Source organism: Electrophorus electricus, chromosome 9 (assembly GCF_013358815.1).
Source record: "Electrophorus electricus isolate fEleEle1 chromosome 9, fEleEle1.pri, whole genome shotgun sequence".
NCBI lineage: Eukaryota > Metazoa > Chordata > Actinopteri > Gymnotiformes > Gymnotidae > Electrophorus > Electrophorus electricus.
This window is the reverse complement of record NC_049543.1, coordinates 12,361,808-12,384,529: the sequence shown is the minus strand read 5'-3', so window position 1 is coordinate 12,384,529 and position 22,722 is coordinate 12,361,808. Positions and strand designations below refer to the sequence as shown.

At 44.5% G+C, this 22,722-nt stretch overlaps 2 protein-coding genes across 4 annotated transcripts; both read left to right on the top strand.

Annotated features, from left to right (window-relative positions):
- The first annotated feature begins 3,570 nt into the window (after window positions 1-3,570).
- On the top strand, window positions 3,571-14,495 carry stim2a (tromal interaction molecule 2a). Of its 3 annotated transcripts, XM_027018991.2 has the most exons (13): window positions 3,571-3,909; window positions 4,153-4,384; window positions 4,610-4,740; window positions 6,617-6,731; window positions 6,934-7,045; window positions 7,182-7,297; window positions 7,665-7,842; window positions 8,249-8,426; window positions 8,823-8,984; window positions 9,249-9,349; window positions 9,676-9,911; window positions 10,813-10,999; window positions 12,539-14,495. In XM_027018991.2, exons 2-13 carry the CDS (start codon window positions 4,246-4,248, stop codon window positions 14,004-14,006), a joined length of 3,123 nt encoding a protein of 1,040 aa, XP_026874792.2. In that variant the 5' UTR covers window positions 3,571-3,909; window positions 4,153-4,245; the 3' UTR covers window positions 14,007-14,495. The 3 variants fall into 3 exon arrangements, with proteins under 3 accessions (XP_026874792.2, XP_026874793.2, XP_026874794.2); XM_027018992.2 differs by lacking the exon at window positions 3,571-3,909 and having other exon boundaries at window positions 4,308-4,384; window positions 4,624-4,740; XM_027018993.2 differs by lacking the exons at window positions 3,571-3,909; window positions 4,153-4,384 and having other exon boundaries at window positions 4,630-4,748.
- Window positions 14,496-18,970: 4,475 nt separating this feature from the next.
- Window positions 18,971-20,944, top strand: LOC113582958. The gene is made up of 5 exons (XM_035530146.1): window positions 18,971-19,090; window positions 19,245-19,574; window positions 19,760-19,891; window positions 20,224-20,255; window positions 20,351-20,944. Exons 1-5 carry the CDS (start codon window positions 19,054-19,056, stop codon window positions 20,456-20,458), a joined length of 639 nt encoding a protein of 212 aa, XP_035386039.1. The 5' UTR covers window positions 18,971-19,053; the 3' UTR covers window positions 20,459-20,944.
- The last annotated feature ends 1,778 nt before the right edge of the window (window positions 20,945-22,722 follow it).

Below are 22,722 nucleotides of genomic sequence, written 5' to 3'. Positions count from 1 at the left end.
GTTTTTTTTCCCCCTCCTTCGCCCCTCATTTCATTTGTTTTGGAGAATCGCTGTAACATGAAGGATGTTCACTACGAGGGGCCGGCCACAACGTTGAGATTTTAACATCTTAATCCTCACCAAAGCCATTATATTTTGTACCCCGATCATGAGCTAGAGATTCTGTTCTCCAGAGTTTCACTCAGGTGCTCATCTGAACCACCTGCTGCCCTGACCCTGCCCCCTTCATTGTGGGCGAGGCCTAGCGGTCAGTACAGTGTGGCTCTAAGGGCCGAGTCCCCTCACGTCCCCTCGTGCATCCTTCAGGGCTGGAGCTCTCTGCCCTGTCCGGTTAGTTTATGTGAACACACACAATTCATGTTTGGAATTAGGCAGTTTCCAGCTCGTTAGAAAGTTCCCTGTACTGGCGGCTTCCCAGACTTTCAGATTCACCGCCATCCTCTGGTGCAGGACAGACAAGCTACTAGTTGTATGGTTCTCCCCAGACATGCTTTAAAAATCTGCCAAGCAAAAGGCAACGGACAGGGCAAGCACTGTGGAGCTGCCGTTGTCTGTGGGATCTGTTGGTGTCCAAGCGGACCTAATCCCAGGACAGCGGCGGCGGTGCCTAGGAACAGGCCCCTAGGGTCATGTTCCGCTGTGGGCATGGCAGGGCTCGCATTGAATCCATGTGCCACCTTCATTCATGCTTTGTCTCTTTTTGTCGTCTGCTTTTAATTGTTTTTTGTTTTTTGTTTTTTTTCCTCCTGTTTGTTTTTGACCCGACTGTACGTGCGTTGGCCTGAGTTTAAGGACATTATCTTCTGAAATAAGGCTAGCTCGCTGCCTTCCAGCTGCTTGGTCACAGGCCCCTCCCCCCTGTGGTCGGTCCCTGTGCTTGGTCACAGGCCCCTCCCCCCTGTGGTCGGTCCCTGTGCTTGGTCACAGGCCCCTCCCCCCTGTGGTCGGTCCCTGTGCTTGGTCACAGACTCCTCCCCCCTGTGCTTGGTCCCTGCGGTTAGTCACAGATTCCTCCCCCCTGTGGTTGAGGGGCTGTTACAGACTTAAATATGTATACAGAATTGGAGCCGGCGCACAGATTGGTTGCTTATTTGCATGGGCCATGCTAAGGGTGAGTTCTCAGTTAATTAGCATTATGATGGATGAGCCAGAAAAATACCATAGACTGATATCCATGTGCCGAAGCAAAGGCAAACACACACACATGCAAAACTTCCCCTTGACCAGGGAGGAGTGGTTTGTTCCCGCAGAAACCCCTGGTCTGTGAGGAGCCAAACCACACGTATCAAACCGAGAGCCCCCACTCACGTCACACCTAGAGGTCGATGTTTGAAGGTCAGAACCTTTCCGAGGCCGTTTTCAGTGTTATTTTTCACTGGTTTTATTAGTCTTCCGGAATATTCTACAGGGCCTTCGTTAGCGTCTCGTGCCGGGGATAAAACTTTGCTGGTTCTGATCGCTTTTGTTTCCTGAATGAGCTCTTTCCTGTCTGGTTGCCTTTCGCCTTTGCCACTGTACTTGTTTCAAAAAACAACAAAAAAAACGATTTTATGAATTCACTGTTATTGCTTGTTGATAAAGAGGGAATCATGTTTTCTAAACAGCTCCAAAAACAAACAAAACCCCTCAGTCTGCCAGAATTTTCAGGGTCCATTTGTGTGTTGAACATCTCCAGTCAGGTGGTGTGTGTGTGTGTGTGTGTTTCGTTTGTTGTGTTCTTGAGGGACTGAAGTGAGATGCTCCGCCTACACGGTCGCGGGGGCGAGCGCATGCTCTCTTTCTCAAAGGCGCGGTGTCGGGGCCGTCCAACACGTAGTGGGCCAGTGTATCTCGCTTTGGGACTGGATCAGAGACTGCTAATGTTTTAGTGCTGTCGGTTGTTTACAGCAGGTCTGACGTCTGTAACGGCCCGCCCATTCAGATCGGTTTGTTCAACACGTCACCTTGCAGTTGGTGTTTAAATTCGTTTTGAATGCATTATGTTCACATAAAGGCAGCATACTGGGAAATGTGGAACTATGCACTTCTGGTGTGAACATGGATTGGGGCAGAGTTAAACTAGAACTGATGTTTATATTGTTAATAGAAGGTTGTTACTGCAGACTCGTGCACTGTACGTCATTTTTTTGAGATCTGTTTTCATCTTAAAACGTCTGTCATAAATCCAGTAATCAGAGTCGGATCGCTTCACGTCCTAAATCTTGGGGTTAGCAGAGCGGAGTGAAAAAAAAACGCTGTCCCCAATACACGCCGGGCCGTCGTGTTCCTGACCTCACCCAAGCGATCCTACCACAGTGTCGCCCAGGCCGGGGCGCGCCACGAGCACCTGCCAGCTGGAGCTGCAGGAGCGCGCGATACACAGCAGATAACGCTTTTGAGATCGAGTGGCACCACCGCGTGGCCGAGTGCTTCCCTGGTGGGTTAGAGCGGAACGAACTGTTGTTCAGATCAGTAGACGAACAATAATTCTGATTACTGTAACAGTTAATCGTAGGAAGGTGCTTCCCACGACTCCATCCTAAGGGCCGTTCCATCACTGTATGAACTGAAGTGCGTTAGACGAGGCCTCGGGGGTTGCGGGAATATAAGTGTCCGCTTCAGTAGTGAGACGTACCCAAAAAAGCGCACTGTTTTCCATTTAAACAGCGAAAACGGTGGCAGACAGATCCGTTTCAAAGTGTAAAAAGTATTCACTTTAAGTTAAAAGTTCATGGACGTTTCGTTTACTTAGCCAGTAGCCAAGTGTGGTTAACTTGGTTGACCAGTTAGGTTATAAACAGTGGAAAAGCTTACCCGATGTTCAGCTGTTGTGTTTATTTGTTGAAACTGTGGCCTTCTCTTCAACGTGACTATAGCAAACATGCAAATCGCCAAAGAAGTCAGTGCGGAAAATCGTTCTGCATTTGTGATTTTCATAGCCTTTTATAATGCATGTCCGAGCCGTCAGATGTATTGTGCGAGAGCGTGACCGCTGAGACGCGGGGCTCGCGCGCTCGCGCACTCCGACTGGGCCGTGAGTCTCCGCCCTTGTCCACCGTGAGGCGCCTGTCGGGGCGTCGTGCCCAAGAAAACGCAAGCGCAGCGTTCTTAAAAAGCAGCCCCGATGGCTGAGACCTAACAGTTGTGCGTGCTTGGAGGGTGAAAGGTTACCTTCATCCCTATACACACACACACACACACCCCTACCTGGGGTATATTTAGGAGTTGCTGAGGCGCAACCTGACACTTTGTTTCTGTTCACAGCGCTGCTAATCCCACTGGATACTAAATTTAATCCTGCATCCAGCTAAATGGCGTGTGCAGTTTGAGAGAACAGCACGATGGCGGTCTTCATGGCTCGTGTGTGTGTGGTCGGGGGAGCGTAAACTCAAGAAACGGTATGCTTGAAATAAAGAGTGGCAGAAAAGGAAATAAAGAGGTGTGTTTTAATCTGCTCGTCGTGTGTAGCGGCTGTTTCGGATGTATGAGACTGATCAGCAGCTACAGCAGTACAAGCGTTCGCGTCTGACTGGCTCAACAGGTGCGCGTGTGCCAGCGGCTATTTTAATTACGTTCCCCTTCCATAGTCGGAGCGCTTAAGTCATTTACTTCCCGTTGGAACATTTCATAATCCACGGTCAAGATTTCCACAGGGAGGCCGGTGGATGTTATCTTTAGATTCGACCGTTAGAACCCGAGGAGCCGTCGCCAAATGCGGTTAGAGAACAAGGGGACATTTTCTCCAAACGATTCGGTGTGGTGGACGGTGCAGAGTTCTACTAAATATTCTACTTCTCCCGCTGGGACGTTTAAAAATCTTTCAGTGGATTGCAGCAATACTGTGAAGAGAGCTGCACTTATGAGCTTTTACTTTCTAAAACAGTAATTTAACATTAGTTTTTAGATTCGTTAAGGATCTAAAGGTTAATTGTAAGTTAATAATTTATATTTTTATGATGTTTCTTGTTAGCCTAATTTAACAATTCAGCAAGACTTGACAAGTAGACATTTTACTGTTCGTGTGGCCTACGTTCTTGGTGCTCGTGTATGGCATATTCTGTTTTGTCAAAGATTTTTGCCGAGCGCTTATTTAGTACAGCACCGCCGGCCTCACGGACCACCGGTTCCGTTTTTAGCTGCCGTCCCGATCATATAACCGTTTTTTTTGCACAGATGTAACTTCTCCCAGGCGGCTGTCGTGAATGGACATCTGTTTTCTGTATCACAAACCGTACCTTGCCGAAGAGCCCGAGTTTTAGCCTCGCGATGCTCACGTTTTCCTTCACGGTGCTGCTCGTGCTAGGCGGGCCGATTACCTGCGCAGCGCACGCACTGGAACGCGAGTTTGCCAGCGATGAATTTCTGTACTCTGGATTAAGGAGGGAAGCGACGCGAACTCCTATAGGCAAGTATTCCATAAATGACTCAGAGTTTAAAAGCGTGGAAATGGTTAAACGTGCAGGGCTCGCGATTCGCAGGATTGTACATGAATATTGCCACGTTTTACAAATATAAATTGGCAGTTCAAGTTCACGGAGCCAGCAGATATTAGTCAGTAAACTGCCTTTTCTAAATGTATTTAAGAGCGCTAAAATATTTGACTTATAGCATGTGTAACCTTCGACCTCAGACGCGTGCTTGCAGGTGACTCCTCCGTGCGTGACCGAAGCAGACCGCTTTAGCCTGGAAGCCCTACGTCATATCCATCGCGAGATGGATGACGATCAGGACGGATGTATCGAAGTGGAGGAGAGTGTGGAGGTACGCAGGTGTGTGTGTGTGTTTCTAAACCAGAGAAAATCGGCGGTTTCTTAAGGGAAAACCATTCTAAATTAGATTCAGAATCAAACTACAAAATCAAAGTCCAGACCTGGTAAAGGTTTCTCGAGTTGTTTAATTTTACAATTGAAAGGGTGAAAACATTTTTTAAATTTTGATTTTGCAGGTTAAGCAAAGGGTTAAGTTATATATAATACATACACAGCATAGTTATGAACCCTTGCACTGGGCATATATTGAAAAGTTTGTTTGTGAGAGACTATAAAACTACACTGATCCCCTGTTGCACCTCCTGTGATGGGAACCCCATGCAGTATTCAGATATCCTGTCTGGACCAGAACCAGCAAAATTGGAAAACATTCCTGCAGTGAGAACGGGAATGGGAATGTTGAGGAACTTGGGGAAAGTGAGGAACAAGGTTTTCATGTTGGCACGTTGGTAACTACTGATCTCAGCACAGCTGCCCCATAACAGAAATATGTCCTAAACATGTTGATAAGCATGAGTGGCTGCTCTACCCTGATCTGAGAACGGTCATTAGGGCCATGGCTGAGGTTTAGGATGGTGGCCACCCTCCTCCTGGAGATCTACCAGCCTGTGTTTAGCTCCAACCCTCATCTCTCACACCTGACCCAAGTCATCTCTGACATCAGGAGACCTTCTTCAGCTGTGTGAGGCGTTTAAAATGGACAGCTGGTTCTAGATCAGTTTGAAAAGGCTCTAACCTACAGATCACTAGTGAAGATATATAAGGGCAAGTTGGTTCAAGATCAGTTTGGAAAGTCTCTCACTTAGTTATCTCACGTTGTAACTAAAAGCCGCTTAATCACTTTTGTTGATACCAGTGCATATGTTGTGTTACGTTACACTTGTGTGTGATTGGTACTGTGGTACTGCTAGCAGTGGCAAGGAGTGTTATGTTAAGAGTTTTGCCTTAGCTGTGTGGGGTGTGGTGGACTAGTAAATGTGAACGATAGAAACTATGGAGTTGGGTTTCGGGCACGGTTACTATAGCGATTGGGGGGAGAGGGTGGGCACATGAAGGACATGGTTGAGGACATCACATGGGGGGGCTCAGTTACAGTCCAGAATACATTCCAAGACACATGAGTGTACACACACACACACACACACACACATTGCAATATACTCTATAGACACAAGCAGTGAAATCCTTGACGACTGATAATATAAGTTTTATTTGAAAATTAATGTATGGAAAAAACCTTTAATTTCACTTTTCATCTGGGCTTAAATTAAATAATTAAAATATAATTATTAAAAATGATTAAAAACTATCAAATAATGATAATCACTTATTATACAGTTGTAACACAGTGAAATTTTAAATAGTGTTAATTTGTCTTTGTAGCTGATTCTCATGTATGAGGAATTTTGTCTTTACATTTAAGAGAACTATGACACTTTTTTATCCCCCCCAAAAAAGTTGAGCAATTAAGGGCTTTGCCCAACAGTTGCAACTTGGCGGTGGTGGGGCTTAAACCAGCAACCTTCCAATTACAAGTCAAGTACCTTAACCACTGAGCTAACATTGCCTGCTAATCGGTCAGAGATCTACAGACTCTGATACAGGAGGGTAGTCAGGTCATGTTTAATACAGCCAGAGATCTCTGATACAGGAGGGTCATGAGGTCAGGTCAGGTCAGGTCACGTTTAATGCGGTCACATGGCTTAGGAATTCTAGCTTTTTCATGTTTCCTCTTCTGTAAACATCTCAGTAATTTCTGCAGATTCTTGAATTTCCATGCAGGTGAAAATCAAACTTAAACCTTGTGTGTGTTCAACTTTGTATGTGTGTGTTTTGCGTGGATGTGTTTCGTGTGTATGTTTGTGTAGTTCATTATTGAGGATATGCAACAGCAGCAGCAGACCAATAAACACAGTAAACTGCACAGAGAGGATCAGCACATCACCATAGAGGAACTGTGGAGAGGATGGAAGACCTCTGAAGGTAAGAGTATGTGTGTTTGTGTGTGTGCGCATGTGTGTGTGAGTGTGTGTTTGAGAGAGAGAGAGAGAGTGAGTGTGTGTGTGTGTGAGAGAGAGAGAGACTGTGTGTGTGTCTGCACATGGGCATGTCTGTCCATGAAGTTTAAGCTGCCAAAACATTCTTTTGCAATGTGTCTGTCTCTCTCTCTCTCTCTCTCTCTCAGTCCATAACTGGACTCAGGAGGATGTGTTGCGGTGGTTGAGGGAGTTTGTGGAGTTGCCTCAGTATGATCAGAACTTCAAAGAGTTACACGTCAACGGAAACACGCTGCCCAGGTGACTGAGACCAGTCCAATCTGCTAACCCTGCCTGCAAAGCCAGGTTATGCTACATTCAGTCTAACACAGTAGCAGCTGCAAAATCGGCCAATCGCAATGCACGAAACTTGTCCAATCACATTCCTTCTATTCAGAATTGCCTCCAATGAGCCGTCGTTTATGAGCACCTACCTGAAGATCCAGGACCAGCAGCACAAACAGAAGCTGAAGCTGAAGGCCTTGGATGTTGTGCTGTTTGGACCGCCCACACGTATGTGCCATGACATCATTAGTGTAGACCGCCCACATGTATGTGCCTTGACATCATTGGTGTAGCCCACCCACACATATGTGCCATGACATCATTAATGTAGACCAGCTATTTTAGCATCCTTAATAAATATAGCCGTGACCTACATGTCATTAAGGCTTTGTAATCCAGTGCATGTCTGGTCTTGGAGCGGCCTGTGTTATTTTCTCTCTCTTGCGCTCCTGGTTCAGTCCACTACTCTCCAGAGTCAGGAGTGTGTGTGAACACGAGGGAGATGGAAAGGTATTCCGGTACTGCCAGTGAAACCAGCAGGGAGCATATCCAATTGGCTGTCTGGCTCCTGATCCTGCCCCCTTTTGCCATCCAGGCCCACCGCACAACTGGATGAAGGACCTGCTGCTCATCTTGTCGGTGGTGATGGGCGTGGGCGGCTGCTGCTTCGCCCAGGCACAGAACAAGGCCTTCAAGGTGCACATCTCCAAAATGATGACAGACCTGGAGGGCCTGCACAGAGCCGAGCAGAGCCTGCGGGACCTTCAGGAGCAGTGAGGAGCGCCTGATCACTTCCCTGCACGCCACGCCGCATGCCACACCACTCGCTACACTTCATCCACTGTTCTCTCCATTTCTGTATGATCTGGATTCAATCACAGAACTCGTTTTTGCATCACAACTTTGGGATGCTACACTTGGGGTCAGAATACTGTAGATGAAAATGTGCAGAAACGTTCTTGTGAGGGGTCATGGATGCAGAAACCCAATGTTGTTGTCCTAACATTGTTAAGGTATGTGTGCATGTATAATTGCATATCTGGAGGTGATTGGTTAGGTCTGAGTTGTCGCTCTGTGCTCTGTCCGTACTCTGTGAAGCGTTCCTGGTGCTCTGTTTTCTGTCTGTGGTCCTTGAGGCGTTCCTGACACTCCATGTGTTGTCTGTGCTCTGCTGGCCAGGCTGGAGCGAGCTCATGAAGAGAAGCGCACTGTTGCTGTGGAGAAGCAGTTCTTGGAGGAGCGAATGAGGGATGAGATCCAGGGAGCCCAGGAAGAAGCCAACCGGCTCCAGGAGCTCCGCAAGGGAGCCGCCAGCGAGCTGAGCCGCCTCCGCTACGCAGAGGAGGAGCTTGAACAGGTGTGTGTGTGTACGTGCGTGCGTGTGTGTGTGTGTGGTTCATTAAGTGTGAGTGCGTTTGTGTTTGGGTGTGAATGTGATCCCTCAATGATAGCATCAGAATTACATCAACAAAACTTGCGCAGGGGTTCAAAGTTTGTGTAAAGGCTGTTTGTGTAAAGATGTTACCTGTTGATACCCGCGCGTGTTTGTGCGTGTGTGTGTGCGCGCGTGTTTGTGCCTGTGTGTGCGCGCGTGTTTGTGCCTGTGTGTGCGTGCGTGTTTGTGCCTGCGCGCGCGTGTGTGTGTGCCTGTGCGTGCGCACGCATTTGTGCCTGTGTCCGTGTCTGCGTGTGCGCGTGTGCGTGTGCGGGTGCGTGTGCGTGTGCGTGTGTGTGTGTGTGTGTGTGTCCTCAGGTGCGCGGGGCCCTGAAGAAAGCAGAGCAGGACATCCAGGCGAGCTGGTCTGTGCCGGAGTCTCTGCAGCTGTGGCTGCAACTCACACATGAGGTGGAGGTTCAGTACTACAACATAAAGAAACAGAACGCAGAACAGCAACTGAGCACCGCCAAGGAAGAGGTGTATATATACACACACACACACACACACACACACACACACACACAGACGCATGCAGAGCCCTGTGGTTATAAGAGTAATGAGAGATTTGGAGGGAGTAGTTTAGCATTCACATTGTCTAGTTCATAAACTTTTCTAAGGTATCCCTGTTGGTGTGGTGTCACTCTTGTTGGTGTGTGTGTGTGTGTGTGTGTGTGTGTGTGTGTGTGTGTGTGTGTGTGTGTGTGTGTGTGTGTGTGTGTGTGTGTGTGTGTGTGTGTCCAGGCAGAGAAGATTAAGAAGAAGAGGAGTTCACTTCTGGGCACACTCCATGTGGCACACAGCTCCTCTCTGGATCAGGTGGACCACAAGATCTTAGAGGCCAAGTACGGACGTGTGTGTGTGTAGAAGTGTGTTGAAATAGGTCCAGTGTGTGAGCCTTATAGTGTTTTATAGATTACGAGGAACGGCCTAAATATAGATTACAGAGAACCCACTGAATAAGGTCATTCTGAATGTGGATTATATAATGAACATGAATTATTTACTGACTTATTCTGATGTGGTCTGTTTATTCTCTGTCCTTTATTGCTCTGGTGATCCTTCCTTCGGTTAAAAAAACAATACAAGTTTTGCTAAATGACTGTAGTTATTTGGAGATCTGGCTTTCTGTTTCCTTCTCCCTCGTCGTGTCTTGCGTGTGTGGGGCCAGGAACGCGCTGGCGGAGGTGATGGCGAGCTTGCGCGAGCGTCTGCACCGCTGGCAGCAGATCGAGTGGCTGTGCAGCTTCCCCATCATGAGCAACAGCGGTCTGGCCAGCCTGACGGCCACGCTCTACCCAGACCCCAACTGGATGCTTCTCCCTCGGGCCGCCATGAGCTACCCGATGCCTGCCGGCGTGGAAGACCTGGATGAGGGAGTGGCTCCCGGCATACCGCAGATCCCTGGTGAGTAGGTACCCGTCGGTCGCCACCAGAGGGTGCCGCACAGGGCACACGGCAGTGGGGGAGGTGAGCGCGTGTACGCGTTTATCCTGAGTGACTTGCATGGTTATTAGTCCAGCTCCCAGCACACCTGCACCAGGTACATGGTGAGTGTGTGATGCTTAACTCAGGTGACTGGGGGCTGGAACACACCAAACACACTTCACTGGAGGTTCCTAAGGGCTAGGTTAAATATAACCCACAATCCAACTGAGTCAAAAGGGCACAGTTGCTGTCTTGGGCCAGGGGTGTGCGTCAGCATGTGGCTGTGGCTGTGTTGTACTGTGTCTTTGTTTTGCTGTGGTTGTGTCTGCTGTGGCTGTGTTGTACTGTGTCTTTGTTTTGCTGTGGTTGTGTCTGCTGTGGCTGTGTTGTACTGTGTCTTTGTTTTGCTGTGGTTGTGTCTGCTGTGGCTGTGTTGTACTGTGTCTTTGTTTTGCTGTGGTTGTGTCTGCTGTGGCTGTGTTGTACTGTGTCTTTGTTTTGCTGTGGTTGTGTCTGTGCTGTGGCTGTGTTGTACTGTGTCTTTGTTTTGCTGTGGTTGTGTCTGCTGTGGCTGTGCTGTGTCTTTGTTTTGCTGTGGTTGTGTCTGCTGTGGCTGTGTTGTACTGTGTCTTTGTTTTGCTGTGGCTGTGCTGTGTCTTTGTTTTGCTGTGGTTGTGTCTGCTGTGGCTGTGTTGTACTGTGTCTTTGTTTTGCTGTGGTTGTGTCTGCTGTGGCTGTGCTGTGTCTTTGTTTTGCTGTGGTTGTGTCTGTGCTGTGGCTGTACTATGTCTGTGTTGTGTCTGTGTCTGTACTGTGTTGTCTGTGCTATGTCTGCTCTACAGTCTCCAGGCTATGTCATTCGCGTTTATCTCGTCTGCAGTCACTGTCACTCCGATAAAGCTCTCCCCTGGAGCACTGGTCCGTTCCCGGCGATCCGCACACATCGTCCCATCGCCTGTGATCCTCTCTCCTGATCCGGACCTGCTGATCCCTATCCGGACGACGCTCCCGCGATACGGAGAGGAGGAGGCGGGGGAGCATATCATCTTCCCAACCCTGAAGAAACCGTGAGTTGAGATTTTATCAGACTGGCCAGATGACGTTGATTAATTGCAGGAGCCGCTGGCGGTTACTATAGCAATGGTTTTGTTTTGTTGCACATAGTGATGGAGAGATTGCAGTAGTGTGGTTTTGATGACATCATCAGAGAGAACATCTCTATTGTTTCATGACATCATCAGAAAAACCATCACTATATGGCACTATATTTTAACATATAATCGGTTTCATTTGACTGTCCGTAATGCAAGTGAAGATATCTACAAATGAATTTGACTATTCAAAATATCAATTAAGTATTTAAAATCTTGCTAGTAAGAATAGCAATGTAAGATATTTACAATTACATTTTGACTAGTCAAAATACATTTTAAGATATATTCAATTACATCATCAGAATCGTCATTTGAAGAGTCACAAATCCGAAATTATAATTATAGATATCTCTAATTCAATTAACATCTAGTATAAATGACATTTTCAGATATCTGAGGAATCGCATACATCACAGACTGTGTAATGCGTTTTGAATTAATCAGTTGATCATTAACATTAAAAGGGAACTACACAAAACGGTTAGTTCAATCATGAGTTAGGGTGTAAAGTTGACAATAAACCCTATAGTAGTTTAAAACTAACAAGGTATATTATTTGTTGCACCACAGGGGCAGGTTTTCATGCTAAGATCGACTACATAAATCTGTTATATACATCTGACTAGTCAGAATAATCATTCAAGATATCCACGAACACATTATAACTAGTGGGAACAATCTTTCAAGATATCTGAAATACAAGAGCTGTCTAGTTAACAACACATTTAAGATATCCATAATTTCTTTGCAGATATCTTAAAAAGGCTTTAAACCCAGGGTATCTTTAATTCAGTTTTGAGTAGTCATAATTTACATTCAAGATATCTACAATTTAATTTGCACTAGTGATATCTTATTTTCAGATATCTAAAAAAAAACCATTTGAGATATCTGAAATCATGAAGAAATTTAAGACATCTTGAATTAAACTTTTAACTAATCAGAAACAAAATGGACATATCTATAAATTGGATATCTTGAATTTAAATTACAAATACTGTAAAATGAATTTCAGATGTCTTGAAGCTCCTGTACAAATCAACTGCAAACATGATGTTATTCATTCAAGTATGTAATTAGAGATATCTTGAATTAGCATTATGTCTAGTCAAATTGTAATTAGAGATATCTTGATTAGAGATATCTAGACAAAATGTAGAGATATCTTGAATTAGCATTGTGTCTAGTCTAAATGTAGCGATATCTTGAATTAACTTTGTCGAGTCATAAACTAATTACAGATATCTTTAATGCAAATCTGTTCAGATCAATCACTATCAAAACACGTCAAACGTGACTGTCTGAAATAATTACTTGCCTGCTTTAGTGTTTGGACTATATCAAATTTCAAGTTTCAAGTATGCTGCAATATGTTCCCAAATCTAAGTAAAATGTGTCTGATGTTTATGGGCCATACAGCATTTACCTCTGTCCTCTCCATGTGTGAAACAGGGAGTGTGTGGAATCTTCCTCGGAGGCTGAGCCTGTTGGAACCCCCGTCAACAGGACATACATGGGCTCGGGGCCAGACACTCCACCTCGGAGACTGTACCGTGAAGACATGGACCTTTTCTCCGACAGCGTTGCCTGCAAAATCCCACACAGTGAACACGAGGACGTTTCCTCACGCAAGCTGTCGCGAGAGGAACTCCGGGACGCTCTGAGAGGCAGCTTGAGAAAAGTCTCGAGGGAAGAACTCGTTGTGGGGAGCCCGTCCAGGAAGACCTCCAGAGAGGAACAGGAAGCGTCAGTAGAACCTCTGACAAGTCCTACGGGTTCAGAAGAGCCTGCCCTTGCTGTTGATTCCAGGACAGTAAGGAGGAATTTACCAATCGATATTACCGAGTCCCCTATTAGACTGTCCAACAGAGAGAAGCCAGATTCTCTAATGGATCCGTGCCCTGGAGTACGATTCAAGGATCAGGCTGATGTCAGTGTGGGCTTCCAAAGATGTAAGGCGTTTCGAGAAAAGAAGGCTCTCTCGGGGGAGAGCCTGCCGAGAATGATGGCCGTAGATGAAGGTGAGACTGATGTCCAAAGTGTAAATGCAGGCTCACATGAACCTGACCTCCCCCCGACAATGGCAGTTAGAGTTCATGCTGATGTTCCAGTGGAAACGCAAACGGGAGAACTGTTTCGACCAGAGACCTTGGATCCTACCTTCAGAAAGCTCTTGAGAGAGGAGTTTGATGTCTCAATGGACGATCAGAGAGTCAAGATATGTAGAGATAAGGAGCTGTCCAAAGACAGAGCTTCTAGAATGAGGCTTCCAGATGACCAAGACCTGTCTATAGACACTGGCAGGGTGAAACTTCTAAGAGGTGTTTCCATGGATGGTGGATCTAGAAGAAAGACACGTGATGATTTGGACATGGCTCTGGAGACCAACCGGACGATGTCTTTAAGAGAGAGACGAGACGACACCCCTTCCAGAAAGCTCTCTCGAGACCAACGCGACATGGCCGTGGACAGATGTAAGCTCTTCCGCTTGGACAGTGGTGTGGAGACAACCAGGACGGCCAGGGACGAGCTCCCGGTGCCAGACCCGGCTCGCTTCAACCAGCCTGATCTCACCATCAGCTCTCTGGTCATCTGGGCTCCGCCTCCAGACCCGCTCAGCCACTTGGTTTATGACGGCATTCTAGAAAAGTCTTCCCAGAACCTTCTGAGCACGTCCATGCCTGGATCTCTCTGCCATGCTCCCTCACTCTCTTCAGTGTCCACCTCCTCCCAAAGGCTTTTGGACAGCGAGGTCTCCGGCGGCAGGTCTCCTCACCATGGTGATGCCTCACCTCCCGAGTCCCTGGGTGCAATCAAAGTGAAGAAGACCTCAAAGCTCAAGAACTTGTTCAAGAAAAAGAAGGAGAAGGAGAAAGACTCGTCTGCAGATCACGCAGCAGACGGCTTGCAGAAACTGTGACCGTATTTAAATGGTCATATTATTTGAAGGGCCGGTGTGACGAGAGATTTGAAGAGCATTTTAAGCACAATGAGAGTCTCTTCTCGTGGTCTCTCTCTCAGCTAGAGGTGGTGGTAGGGGCATAAAACGCATGGGGAATCTGTTTCCTGCCGATTTGGTTTGCTCAGGTAGGAATGAATGAATGAAACTGTGCAGCTGCCAGTGCGGGGTACAGCTGTGGTCATTTCCTGTGGGCATCGCTGTGGCTATATATGGGCGACCTATGAACAGGGCCGGTTCACTGCAGCCTATGTTCATAATCCACTTTGTGTTGAGTCCCAGCAACAAGAAATTCAGGGGGGTCTGGTGGATTTGGGAGGATTTTACCTGAAGCTGCTTCAAGGCTGCGTTGTGACACTTTAAATTCATAGTAACACACGAATACACATAACGCAAAGACACACACAAATACACATAACACACGAGCGCACACACAAATACACATAACACACGAGCGCACACACGAATACACAACGCAAACGCACGCACGCACGAATACACAACACAAACACACACACACAAATGCACATAACGCGCGTGCACACACGAACATACAATGCAAACACACGAATACACAACGCAAACACACATACACGAATACACATAACGCAAACAAACGCACGCACGAATACATATAACACAAACACATGGATTTTTAGTAGGTAGTAACTCAAATAATTAGGTAGCAACTCAAATAATTTGTGCTAAACATGATCTCTAAATGACTTGGCATGTCAGTGTCTGTAGGGGTTGATGTGTATGAATAATTATTTGTTTACATCAGTAACTTTCTCTGTGCAGTTGTGAAGACTGTGTGGCTTGTGTGGGAAGCTTCTGGATTAATTAAAAAAACAAACAAAAAACTGAACATGTAGTCACATCTTAAAAGCTGTTTGAAAAGTCTTGATGCACACAGAAGTCTTGAACAAGGTCAGGATCGGGGTCTGGTTAAGGTCAGGGTTGGGGGCTGGCTAAGGTCACTATGAACTGTTACTTGAATGAGTTGAGCTGAATTAATATTTAAATGAGTTGAGATGAACTAGTATTTGAGTGAGTTGAGCTGAACTAGTATTTGAGCTGTGTCAGGGACTTCAGGGCTGTCTGCCTTATATTTAACCATTCATACTCCATCTTAATCTTTCATTTTTGAATTTATGCACTGTTCTGACACTTTTTAAGCCACCGGTGTGGCCAATTACAAATGTGATAAAGAGGTTTGAAAAATGTTTTACTTTGCTTTATTTATTTAGTAATTTAGTTTGATATTTTGTATTTGATTTAGATTTTTATATTGTATATAATATGAATTGTGTGCGATCTAAAGTTAATGACTTGTTTTGGCTTCTTGTTCTTGTAACTTCCCTTTATATTTGTATGGTTGAAAGTATTTATTAATCTAAGAACTTTCTCTTTGCTTAAAGAGACAAGTGTACTAAAAATTACAGTTAAAAAATCCTGTATGAGTTAAAACATTATTGGCTAAAAAAGGTGGTTTCCTTCTCCTAAGTGTCCTGGGGTTCTGAGAAAGGTGCTATATAAGTGTAACCATTCATTCATTCATTCATTCATTCATTCATTCATTCTCTCTCCTTTTAAGCTTCTGCATGGCCAAGGTCAAGTAAAGGATGGGTAATAATGATCTTAGTCCTCTATTACTCAACAGTCTACAACTTCAGTGGTGACCACTAGGTGGCAGTGAAGAGTCTTTAGTGGCGGTTGGCTGGCAGAAACCCAGTCTAGATATTTAAACGTCAATCATAAAAGTAGAGAGGAAAACAAATCAACATTTTAGCACAAATTACCAGTAATATCAAAACAATACATTTCAAGGAATTAGCAAGACATTGTGGATTTTATAGAAAATAACTAAAAGAAAGAATCTCTTGTCCATCATTTAAGTTTTTGAATAAGTTATGAGACAGACCATTTTTCACATGTAGAACTGCAGAACGTTCAGCACATTTTGTGTCTGGAACTTCAGAGTCTGCGTTATCTTCAGTGTTGTTTAAAATGATTTTTCTTGTGTTTTCAATACCCGTTTCTACTTTAGAAGGCAATGTTAATGGAAAGTTGTGTTTAATCTTATGTTTTTTAAATTAAAAGTTCAGTTCAGTGAGTTGTGTATATCATTTGTAATATCTGTACTTCCTTAGAAACCCACTGCTTATTACAGTGACAACCCAGGAGATTTAATAACTACCAATAAAGAAAACACCACCAATGAACACAGTGATGATTGTGACATCTGGAATGTTAAAGAGATCAGTGTGAGGATCACAAAATGAAAAAAACTAATAAAAGAATAATTCATGTTCAAGTCATTTGCTGTTTGTAGATGGTGGTCCTTTTCAGTGTGTATTAGTTTCTAACTTCCTTAACAGTTGTAAATGAAAGACAAACATTCATAGATTTACGGGCTGGAAATTAGGTGTGGGAAAAATGAAAGGATTTAATTTTTAAATGATTAATTTTTATTTTATTTTAAATTTTTACTTGTGAATGTGATTAAAGTGTCAGTCGGTTATGTTGAAAGATTAAAGCAGCGAGTTGTGTAGATGCACACGCTCAATTGAAGCTTTTATACAAACTCACACCGCAGATTATAATACATTTTAGAATAAATCTCAACATTTATAATAAAGTTATTACAACATACAATTTATTTTAGTTGGCCACTTTGTCATCACCTCTGACTCCAAGATAAAGGGGGAGGGGAGGACAGGCGGGACCTCGACAGTGAGGAGGGGAGGACTGGGACCGACTAACGCTGCTTAAAGGGGACCCGTCATCCTCGTTTTCAGTGTTCAGAATTTTAATTTCGGTGTCTTCTAGAATAGAAAACCACATTATTTTTTCTCGTGCTCTACATCTCTTTTCTCCCACTGAAACACTCTGTTTTGAGCTCTTGTGTCTCTCCTGATCCCAAAGTTCCCTGAACGTGCTCTGAACTTTCAGGTCGCCAACTTTGTTCTGATTGGTTGACTGCCAGAGCGGCTCCACCCCTACACGTTCCACCTACTGATCCATCATAAAGAGCTTCATTCTATATTATAGATCAGTGGTTTGCAGACAGACCTTTCTACCCTGACCAGCTGTAAACATTGCAGCCTTTGAGATGTTCTATTAGAGTGGACAGTGTCCCCAAAGGGACATGCACATGGCTAGAACCTGGTGTTACGCATGGGTGAATGTATCGGGGGCCATTAGAAATGTAGGAACATGTGAAAAGCTTTGCGTGGTGAAACATAAAATGTTTAAACTATATACGTTGAACATGGAAGTCATCTTGTATATCCTCGCGTACCCATTTGGACTAAAAAAAAGCAAATTATAGCAGCACTTGTGTGATAATCAAACTGACAGAGCCCACAGTGCATGTTATGTCGACCAATCACATTAGGCCACTAGGTGTGTGTTATGGCATGGTAGTCCCCAAAAACTGTATGAAGCAAGTATTTTATTTTGAGCTAGTTTCTTCTTTCTCTCTGTCTGCAGGCCAGAGTTTTTTATGCCTCACTTCTCAAGGGGAGGAAACAAACAGCCCAACAAGACGAGACTGTGTTCCTCTGATTTCAGTACTTATTCTGGTCAGTACTGGTAGAATTTAGAACTACTGAGGAAGGTTCTGGAACTTCAGCAAGGATTCAGGAGTGCAAGCAAGTGAGAATAGCTGCAGTTGCAGAAAGGTCTAATAAACAAACACAACGCAGTAATGAGAGAAAAACCAAGGTCAGAAACATGAGAAACAGGAACATCTGAGCCAGAACAGTAAGACAGTAAAACAGTAACAGGTAACTAACCGGAGTAACAGGAGTACCAGGTAAGAGTAACAATAAGAAGAGTAACAGGTATCAGTAAGAGAAGTGTAAGTGATACTTTTACTGTTACTCGTTACTGGTAACATTAACAGTAACAGTAAGAGGAGTAACAGGAGTACCACTAAAATTAACAGTAAGAGTAAGAGGAGTAACAGGAGTAACAGTAAAATTAACAGTAAGAGGAGTAACACTCATTCTTACAGTGTGTAAAATTATTTGAGGAACAGAGCAGGCACATGGTACCAGGTGCACGGGGGCGTGGCTGGTGATTGGTGAGCTGGTGCTACTGGATTGGGGGTGTGGCCAGTGATTGTTGAACTTGTGCTGGAATGAGGGTGTGGCTGGTGATTGGTGAACTTGTGAAGCTGGAATGAGGGTGTGGCTGGTGATTGGTTGGCTGGTGGTGCTAACATGCTTTTTGTCAAAACAGAAAACCCACAATGAGGCCCTTCTGAAGCAATGCACATTAACTTCACTATCTGATCTCAGATCTGTTATATACTGTTTAGACCTGTCATTGTTATTGTAGTGCAATAATGTCTGATTTTCTAGTAAACAGTGAATGTGTAAGACAGGCAATCTGCGTGTGTGCATGCGTGCATGTGTCTGCATTGTCACAGCGAGAGAATGAAACTGAAAGACAATAAAAGACAAGTGCTTATTTTCATATTTTGTTGCATGCCGAGTTCAAATTACGCGATTTTAGCCCCGATTTTCTGATCGCCATTAGGTTTCATAGGTCGCAGAGTAAACCCAGATCATGGCCAAATCTGTGTTCGCTCGGGGTTTGACAATCAGCTCTCGATTGCTATGTGTGAAAAGTCACAGTCAGATAGATGGATACACTGGGGAGAGAGGTAATAATACATTAACTAGATAAAAAAATGCAAAAGTAAATAAAAAAATGAATTCATTAAAGGGTGTTTACAAACAGACAGAGATGTGTGATTTCCCCTCCCCCACCCTGAGAGTTTGTGAACAACAAAGCTCCTGCAAATTAACACAGGAACCTCACAATGACACCACATCTCATAGCCAACTTGTCAGAATGGCCTTTGCCACAAACCTGTGAAATCTGTTAAAAAATAAAACATGTAAAAGTTCCACTGACGAGAACCAATCAGATTTCTGTGCGGTCGTCTGCGTTAGCAACTCACACCACCATCAGACACCCAGCCTCAGACTGAGAGATGGAGAGATCAACACTCATACTCACGATTCTCTTGTGTGAGTAGATGTGCTTTGTGATATATGTGTATTAGGAGTGTTTCTGTAGATGATTGTGTATCTGTCTCCTCTCCTCTAGAATGCGAGATCTTACCATCTCATAACTTTCTTTTGCTGTCTGTTCATTGAGCTAAAGTGAGATGTTCTCCTGCAGACGTTGCGTTCTCCGGTCAGAATAGGATCTCCGGAGTAGAAGAGGAGAAGAGAGTCATTCGTGGACAAAACGTCACTCTCCTCTGTGACTGTGAAATACACAGGGGGTCGAATGTCGCCTGGTTTAGGAACTGTTCACACTCGTATCAACCTACTCTCAAGCTCCCACCTGAGCCGTCCCGTTACACTTTAAAGTATAATGACATGGATAAAACGCACCACCTGGAGATTACGGCCATCACAGAATCAGATCAGGGTGTCTACTACTGCGCTCGGGTTACCGCTGGTAACTACTACTATAGAAACAAGACAACTCGACTCTCTGTTATCGGTAAGATACCTCATTTGCTGTTGTTGTACAACTTTTTGGTGTGAGGTTCTTCTGGTTTGAAAACTATCCTGTTTTGAAAATTGCTATTAATGATATATTTCGCATCTTTCTAGGCTGCATTAGTAAGGTTTTTTAACCTTCACCCTTTCTCCATTAAAACAGTTTCACTTCCTCTCCAATTTCAGACACGGATGTCTCTGGTGCCGAGCTCGTGTCAATGCGTAGTGTCTGCTGGACCCTGCTGTTCGTTGGGTCTCCTGTGTGTGTTCTCCTCTCCTCCACCTGTGTGTACTGTTTCTATAGTAATATAAAGAGAGGTATTTCCTCACCATCATTCTTCCTTCGACTCCATTCCTACTCTAGAATTTTCTCCAGTATAATGTAATTTAAATGTGATGATCAATTAACATATAATATAATATTATTAGATTATTTATTACTAAGTAATAGTAATATATTTGGACATCTGGACAGATTGATGGGGGTTAGGGGACATCCAGACAGACTGATGGGGGTTAGGGGACATCTGGACAGACTGATGGGTGTTAGGGGACATCTGGACAGACTGATAGGATTAGGGGACATCTGATCAAACTGATGGGGTTACTGTTACGCTGCACTGACTGTCCTCTTTGGTTTCTTCACTCAGAATCCAGAAAGAACAATGAATATATATATGAGGTACATGCATTCTCACTACACGGATGTTTTACATTTTAAACATATTTGCCACCCCGGTTACTGGTATAATTATTTGCTCTCTCTCTCTCTTTCAGGTGATCTGTGCTGAGGAGCATGAGTGTGAGAGGACTGTGAATGGAGAGATCTGTGACCACACTGAAGTCTTCTACACACCTCAGATATCCTCACTCAAATCAGAATAAACACAGCAAGCTAACACACACATATTCAGTAATGAGTTTTCTGTGTCGGATCGTCATTGGGTTGCCATGTAAGGCTTCAGGGTAGACTTCATGGTAAAATAACAAACCAAACAGTCCAGGAGGGAGTGAACATGAGCACACAAACAGGTTCTAGAGTCCAGTGTTTTTGTGGAGCCATTTGGACATTTTGCTGAGGGATCCAACAGTAGCTACTTGGCAGTGGTGGGGTTTGAACCAGCAATCTTCCATTTATAAGGCAAGTACGTTAACCACTGAGCTACCGCTGCCCTGCTACTGTCTCCTGCACCTGCATCGAGCCCACTTCTGGTTCTGGGTCAAGTTTCTCCTCCTGTTATGATCAGGCTTCTTTTCCTGGCCTGACCCCGGCTCTCGAACCATCTGCTACCCAGACCTTTGACCCAGACCTTCCCGATAAATGTCAGGATGCAATCAGCTTCATTATTCTCCCAAATCTTCTGTGAATCGTGTGTGAAATAATAAATATAGAAATAAACTTACCCTGCCTTGTGTGTAACTTCATATGTGTCAGTGGAAACATTTGTTAGTACCTAAATATTAGATCCTGAATGTTCCAGTGCGGTAGAGTGTGCAGCTGCGTCTTAGCAGGTTCGCGCCGTGGTCTAAAGAGTCCTATATCTGCTGCACTGCACAAAAACCTGCAAACAGGAAACCCACAATGAGGCCCTGCATGTCAGGTGAAGGTCAGGACTCTTCCGAAGGTCTGCACTGACTGCATTTTACAAACTTATAACATAAAGGATATGGAACAGACAGCCAGGATCAGGGGGTGCTACATTAGAATTTCTGAACATAATAGCTACAGTTGTTTAAAAAATATATTCATATACATTTAAGAGCATTTAGCAGCAACTATTAGCATCTAGGTCACCATCCAATCCTTCTGTGTGTGTGTGTGCTTCTTGTTTTTCTGACCTATAGTCACTGCAGGTGGGGGAAGTTCACTGTGTGAACGTAGACCCAGTGAGAAAACAAATACCACATTATCCGAGTGGAGCAGAGAGTTTGATTGGCTTTCTAGGATGGATGTGACTGTTCTTTTAGCAAGCTCAGTGTCACGGTACGGCCCCTCCCCCATCAAGTCTGTGTGTGCATGTCTGTGCGCGTCCGTATTGCCACGCCCTCTTGTGTCGTTCACCTGATCCCTGTTGTGTGTAATTGTCATGCTTGTATATATGTCTCGTGTCGTATCGTCGAAGTTGTCCGTGTTTGATCCAAGTAGTCTGTGTAAATACGTGTGTGTCTAAATAAAATGTATGTTTATGTTTGACGTGCCTGGTCCCCGCATCCTGCTTAACCCTCAGCCGTCACATTAAGTGTGCTCGCCCTTTCTTTGAACAGTCTGTAAGGAAGGGCCAATAGAGAAGTGATGATACAGCTGATGAAAAAGCAGAAGTTAATGCTTAGCTGTTGTCGGGCATATTTAAAATACCAAGAGGTAACAACTGTTCTTTGCAGAAAAGGTAAGCAATGAAGCACGGGGATGTGTTTCGCAACCCCCTTAGCTGCACTCATGAGATTAGCACATGAGAAAACAGCAGGAAGCGGCAGGGTGATATATACTCATGTAAGAGAGAAGTCAGAGGCTTCTCTCCCTCGATACATAAGGGACAGAACCAATAAAGCTCGCTCATCTGCACATCTGGCAAGTTTCAAGTTTCAAGTTTGGTTTATTTGTCACATACATAGTCATACAGAGTATAACTCGCAGTGAAATGGTTGAGAGTGCTCTGTCCAAACTGAGGAAAAAGAAAAACAGGGGTGCATAGAGAAATATATATTCTATATATATACAAAATATATTCTATATATATATACAAAAAAATATTAACAATGTATGTACAATATATGTATATTATGTTTATATACACAATGTATATATGGTTATGTATATATGTATGTACACAATGTACAGAATGTACAGTTCCATCTTGTAAATGAAATATTTACAGTTATATGTTACATGGTGGTAACTGAACATATTTACAGTTACATGTTACATGGTGGTGGTGGTTCCCACGGTTTATCAGTTTCCCTGATTCAGGGCCCGAATGGCCTGTAGGAAGAAGCTCCTTTTCAGTCTCTCTGTCTTGGTCTTCAGGGAGCGAAAGCGCTTCCCTGACCTCAACAGAGAGAAGAGCCTATTGTTGGGATGGGTGGGGTCCTTCACAATCCTCCTGGCCTTGGTCTGGCACCGCTTGTAGTAGATGGTCTGCAGGTCACGA

Excerpts from the sequence above, each read along its gene's own strand:
- stim2a (XM_027018991.2), top strand. The coding sequence starts at position 4,246 with ATGCTCACGTTTTCCTTCACGGTGCTGCTCGTGCTAGGCGGGCCGATT. Across the intron at positions 7,298-7,664 it reads GCTGTTTGGACCGCCCACAC|GCCCACCGCACAACTGGATG; the intron begins GTATGTGCCATG and ends TTTGCCATCCAG. Across the intron at positions 9,912-10,812 it reads CGGCATACCGCAGATCCCTG|TCACTGTCACTCCGATAAAG; the intron begins GTGAGTAGGTAC and ends TCTCGTCTGCAG.
- LOC113582958 (XM_035530146.1), top strand. The coding sequence starts at position 19,054 with ATGGAGAGATCAACACTCATACTCACGATTCTCTTGT. Across the intron at positions 19,091-19,244 it reads CATACTCACGATTCTCTTGT|ACGTTGCGTTCTCCGGTCAG; the intron begins GTGAGTAGATGT and ends GTTCTCCTGCAG. Across the intron at positions 19,892-20,223 it reads CTATAGTAATATAAAGAGAG|AATCCAGAAAGAACAATGAA; the intron begins GTATTTCCTCAC and ends TTCTTCACTCAG.